Below are 5,883 nucleotides of genomic sequence, written 5' to 3'. Positions count from 1 at the left end.
GGGGCAGGGCGCGGGGGGAGCAACAACAAGGTCAAACAAAAGACTTTACTAGCGCACGGAATGAGACTGTTAATTATAATAATAATAATAAAGTAGGACAGTCCAAAGTAGACTATAAGGCAACAAAGATCCTGGAAAGTTTTGTTGTTGTGTTTAGTTTATATTTTTTTTTTAATTTTTTTGTTATTGTTTTATTTTGGTTATTTTTTCCTCCTCTCCTGGCTATTTATTTGTTTGGTATGAATAGATGTTTTAAATAATATGAACCGGACCTTCAAGAGCCTTAAATCGTTTGTTTCTTGGATAATTTATTATTATCATGTGAACTGTACTCACAGGGGCAGAGATTATTTTGTGAGGCCAAGCAACCTGCTCAGAGTCTATTTTTCTAATGTCCCTCGTCCTGACTTTCAGAAAGCAAAATTCTGTCCTTTTCATTCCTCCTTTGCCACGCTCCTGCTTCTCAGCAAGTGTGAACTGAAACATGCTTCATGGAGGTCCACAAATTATATTTTTATACACAGAATTGTAAATTAGATTTTTTGAGAGATCAATACTTAACTGAATTACATTTCATTTTTTGAAACAGTGTAAAATATGAAGATATATTATTTTAATTTAACTAGATTCCAATGTCACAGCCATCTCCTGTATTGTCCTCATGGTTTGATGTTTGCTTTACAAACACCATTATGGCCACATTCTTGGAAGTCAAGACTGTTACACACTCTCTCTCTCTCTCTTTTTCCTTTTGGACAGACTGGAAAAACTTTGTTATTTTTAACTTCAAAGAATTTATTAGAAAATAATATTTTTTAAAAGCGCACATAGTGATGAGTCTGCAAGGATGGAGCCTGTAGTTTGTACAGAGAAAAACAAAGGATGTTTTTGCATTAATAAATTGAGAAATAACTGCTGTAAATTTACTAAAATGTATTTTTGAATATTTTGTAATAGTTTTAATAGTTTTATAGAAATAAAATGTGCCATGCACAGACTGGTTAGTATATAATAACTAAGAATTCCTGTTGCAGCCCCCTTTTTTTTTTTTCTTATTTGGCTTCTGTGTTTGGGAAATCTCTTGCTGACAGGAGTTCCCGATATTATATTTAGATGTGTTGCTTATACTGTGAATTCAGATAAACTTAAGTAGGTAACCAAAGTAGGTAAACAAACTAACTTGTTTATTCTCATCCCTGGAGAGACCTCAGCTCTGATTGTATTTATGTTGTGAAGTTGTTTCTACACTCCCAAAGGTTGGGTGTGCTGTATGTGGGCACAGTGTGCCCCCACCGCCACCCCTTAACCTGAAAAGCCTACTCTGTGGGCCTGAGGAGATGGCCTGGGATGGTCACCGGGAACTGCCTCCCTCTGCTCCCGTCTGTGTAATTGTCAGGCAATGTCATCCCTTCGCTTCTTGCTGTCCCTGGTGGACACTGCCCTCAGCGCCACCCTCACCACCCTTACCACCACCTGTAGAGAACTCACTTGGCCTCGCTGCCCTGCGGTGCTCCATGCCACAGCCCTTTTCAGAAAGGGGCTCCAAAGAAGAGGGCCGCGTGTTGCATCTTCTCTGAATCTCCTGTCCTCTTTTATTGAGGATTCCCCGAATCCACATGGAACATTCCCTTTGGAGTCCGTGTGTGCTCACCACCGGCCCCCTCTCCCCGACCGTCTGTCCTGGCTGCTAGAGTGTCAGGGCTGCTGGGGCCTAAACCTCAGGTCATGCTGCATGCCTGATGCTCCGTTATAGGTTTAGGCAGAGGGTACTCTGCCGTCAGCTATCATCAGGAGCACGGAGAGTGTGCCAATCCAAGTTCTTTGGCTTATTGTGGATGTTACTGTCATGCTTTGTGCTTTGAGCCAAAATCCTTTAGCAGCTTGGGCTTGGGAAGCACTGGAAGATGAGTGTACTTGGAGCCTGTGTGGAGGCTGTCCCTGTCCCGGGAGCAGGGACTAACCTGACAGTTTCTAGGCAGAGTTCAGCCCACCTCAGGCAGGGTCTGCAGAAGCTGCTCCTGAGGTAGGCCTGGGGTGGCCTCGGCAGCGAGAAACACTGGTCTCTGAGGGGCTTCTGTGCCAAGGATCTGGGCTCATGTGGCCTTTTCCAGGAGGCCACCTCCCAGGGTGGGTGGTGCTGGGTTGCATCAGCCCCTCCTCCTTATTCTTTGTAGGTAGAGAAGAAGAGGCTTTTCACAGGGTCAGGCTCTCTAGGCAGGAAAGATCTGCTTTTCTCTGTAAAAAATCTTTGCTCCTCTAGGTGGGTAGCATGTTTAAGGCTGGTGTTTAAAACCTCTGTTGGAGTCTGACGGCTTCTAGGCCCTTGGTATCCATCAATTTGCTGATTTTAAGTTAGTTAAAAATAAATCAGAAACACTGGACAAGCAAATAGTCTGACTCATTAGCAGTGTAGCCTCCTTGGTCTAAAGAGAGAAGTCAGTCACTGAGGAAGCAGAAGTTGTCAGTGGCAGTGACAGAGTTCTCCTTGGCTGGTAGGGCTCCTGGGAGCAGGGCCCTACCCAGGCGGAATGTCTCAGCTCAGAGACCCACCCTGCAGGCAACTGGGCCCTGGGGGTAAGCGTGCCCTCTTGACCAGGCGTGGTGGCGGTGCCCTCGCACCATTTGATCCCCGGGCCTTTTCCCTCTTTTTTAAGACCCTCCACAGCTTTATTTTAAGAATTCTCTTTCATCGTGGGCAATGGAAGGGCTTCGGGAAAAGAAGCCACCTTGTCAAGAAACTAAACACAAGGACTTGAGCAGCTGCAGCCCACTCCAGCCTGGAGGAAACCTCACTTTTCCATCTCTCTTCAGGGTTGCCGATGCCAACGGAGTGTGTAAAATGTATGTGTGGCGGTGGCTGCCACCCTCCCTCATGACTAAATACATATCTATTCCTGTCAAAAACGTGTATTGGAATGTACTTGAAACTGTTGTCTTTGTGCTCTCTTGTTTGAATAATTAAAGAAATTACAGAGACTCTCTGTGATGTCTGTTATGTGGCAGAATTCCTATCCCATACTGTCACTGTGTGTCTCGTTTTCTTCCACAAGGTTGTGCTGAAAATGTGAAAGAAAAAATCTCTTTGAGAGCTGGGCTTCACCTCTCTCAATGGATGGGTCTACCGGGCTGTGGGAATTCTACTCGTCCAACAAGGCACGTGACTCATAACCTCTCCTGGTTGAAACCCTCTGCTGCCGGCATTAGGCCCACGTGGGAAATAGTGGGCAGACATGCAGACAAGGCCAGTTGCTTGCAAGATTTGGCAAGAAATCCACAAAGCGCCTGCTAGTGGGCCAGACAGTGGGGTTGGTCTCAGGGGGTGACCCTCCCATCAGGCATCAGGGTTTTCAGGTGACGTTGGAAACGTTGCCCAACCCATCCCTCCTTAGAAATCATCCAGTCAAGGGGCTCAGGAAGCCCAGGGCAGAGACTCTCATACGCCTTCTTACTAACAAATCACAAAGTACTTCATGAGCCCAGGTGTTTGCCCGGCACTCTTCCAGGTGTATCTTCTAGGATATATGCCTGCTTTTGTACAGCCCATGAGCTAAGATTGGTTTTTACATTTTTACATGGCTGGGAAATAAGTCTAAAAAAGAATAACATTTCATTACATGTGAAAATTATATGAAATTTCAATGTTCATGAATAAAGTTTTATTGGAACACAGGCACTTCCATTCATTTATGTTTTCTCTGTGGCCGCTTTCACATGACAACAGCAAAGTTGAGTGGTTGCAACAGAGACCACATGGCCCACAAAGCCTAAAATATTTACTGTCTGGCTCTTATCAGAAAAAAGTTTGCCAACCCTTGTTCTAGGATCTTGTATTGAAAGCAAGTTTGACATTTGGGGCCAGGGGGCGTGGGCCAGGAGCTGAAAAAATAGTGGTATGTTATACCATCACATATATTTTCCAATTAGAATTCAAAGGGTCATAGTCCACCCTCAATCCCACTCCTTACTGAGAGCCACAGGGGACCTCAGGAGGTTAATGAGACCAGGGAGACCTGGTCTATAGCCATTTCCACCTGGTGGTCTGACAGGTAAACTTTAGTGCTAATCAAGTGCAAGCTAAACCAAAAAGAACAACGTTTAAAGTAGCAGAGTTACGGTGACAGAACCCTGGGAGAACAAAAGGCAGCTAGACGAAGCCACACCAAGTCAACTCTCCCAACTCTGTGAAAATCACCCCATAGTGGGAAAATAGGAAATCTGGATTTGGAGATAACTTTCTTTTCTTGGCCAAGCTTGATTTTCTCCAATTAAGAAAAAAAATTAAATAGTTCACATTTTACTATTAAGCAAGCACTGGCCCTTATTACAAGGAGCCATGAAAAATGGATGGGAAGATTACATTTTAGGTGATATCTCAGGTTCTCAGGATGAGGGCAGCTGTGCTTCCAGAAGGAGGTAACTGGTTTAAATAAGAGGGCTGAGAAATTTGAAAACTAAAGACAAATGAGAAGAGATATTGTGCCAGAAATCGAAGGGAAACAATTCCCCAGACAACAGAAGGAAGTTCCTGGATAAAGTCCTGTATCTCAGGGGAAGACCTGAGCTTTTGCTTAGGAAGCTGACACCCTGGCCCCTGTATCCCAGCCCCTATCCCAGCTGGGAAATTCCCTTCTCACAGAGGCAAGGATAGCCCAGAGATTCTCCAAGGCAGCAAAGCAAACCCAGTGGCTTTGAGAGGAGCCCTTAACTTCACAGCTCCCAGGTCTGCCCACCCCACCCAATGGTCCAGCTCATAGAATCGCAGCTGAAACTTCCAGCCAGAATTGTGCCCATCTCCCCAGTTCAGCACTGGATCACTCAACAGACAGGGCTTTAGCAGGGTGCAGGCTCCAGAAAACACTGGCAAGTGTGGTGCTGTGGTGATTTGATATTTGCTAGTTCAAAGAGCATCGTAGCCAACCTGGAGAAAGTCACAACGTGTTGAGTTTGCTCACAATGGCTTCTGGGTTTCACAAACCAAAAAACCAAATCCACTGCCCTCCAGTCGATCCTGACTTATGGCAGCCCCATGTGTTACAAAGTAGACTGCTTCATAGGGTGTTTTTTGTTGTTGTTGTTTGTTTGTTTTTACTGTAATAGAGGGTCGGTGAAAAGAGGGAGACCCTCAATGAGATGGACTGATATAATGGCTGCAACAATGGGCTCCAACATGGCAGTGATTGTGAGGATGGCACAGGATTGGATAAAGTTTTGTTCTGTTATACGTAATGTCACTATGAGTTAGAGCCAACTTGATGGCACCTAACAACAACAATCTTCATGGAAGCAAATCGCCAGGCCTTTCTTCCATGGTGCTGCTGGGTGGGTTTGAACCTCCAACCTTTAGGATAGCAGTCAAGCACAAACTATTTGCACCGCACAAGTACTTATCTCTGGGTTTATTATTGTTACATCATTGTAGTTGCTACTGTTCTGTGACATATATGGGAAGTCCCAGTTATCTGTCCAGCGCTTAGGGCCTCCGGGGGCCTGAAATGGCCCTTGGCTCTGCTTTCTGCGTGTCAAAGTTCCCCTATGGAGGGCATTCTCCCGGGGCTCTTTGCTGCTCACTTCTGGAAGGCAGGTTCCTCCGACCAGAGCAGGACTGGCCTTCCTCCCCGGGGTGCGCCGCAGAGCACCCCATCCACCACTAGCAAAGAAGGCAGTCGACGAGCCTTCACTGCTATACATGCATCTGAGCTAGTTTCACCTTGGGTTTTTGCACTTACAGGAAAACGGATACCCTTTCTGCCTTCCGGCCATCTGTGAATTCACAAGCCCAAGAGGTACTTTTGGAATTCTCCTGCCCGGCTGAGGGCTGCCGGCTCCCAACCAGGGACGGGGGCTGTCACTCCCGGCACCAGCGCCACCCCTAGGTGCAGCCCC

General features: G+C 46.0%; 1 protein-coding gene across 1 annotated transcript in view; it reads left to right on the top strand.

The window, feature by feature from the left end:
• Positions 1 to 2,954, top strand: part of SHH (sonic hedgehog signaling molecule) — a 13,262-nt gene extending 10,308 nt beyond the window's left edge. Inside the window, 2 exon segments of the mRNA XM_004372785.2 lie at positions 2,706 to 2,899; positions 2,901 to 2,954. Of these exon segments, the coding sequence (XP_004372842.2) occupies positions 2,706 to 2,899; positions 2,901 to 2,954 (248 nt within the window).
• The last annotated feature ends 2,929 nt before the right edge of the window (positions 2,955 to 5,883 follow it).

Source organism: Trichechus manatus, unplaced genomic scaffold, assembly GCF_000243295.1.
Source record: "Trichechus manatus latirostris isolate Lorelei unplaced genomic scaffold, TriManLat1.0 scaffold00020, whole genome shotgun sequence".
Taxonomy (NCBI): domain Eukaryota; kingdom Metazoa; phylum Chordata; class Mammalia; order Sirenia; family Trichechidae; genus Trichechus; species Trichechus manatus.
The sequence above is the reverse complement of the archived record's forward strand: the minus strand, read 5'-3'. Positions and strand labels throughout refer to the sequence as shown.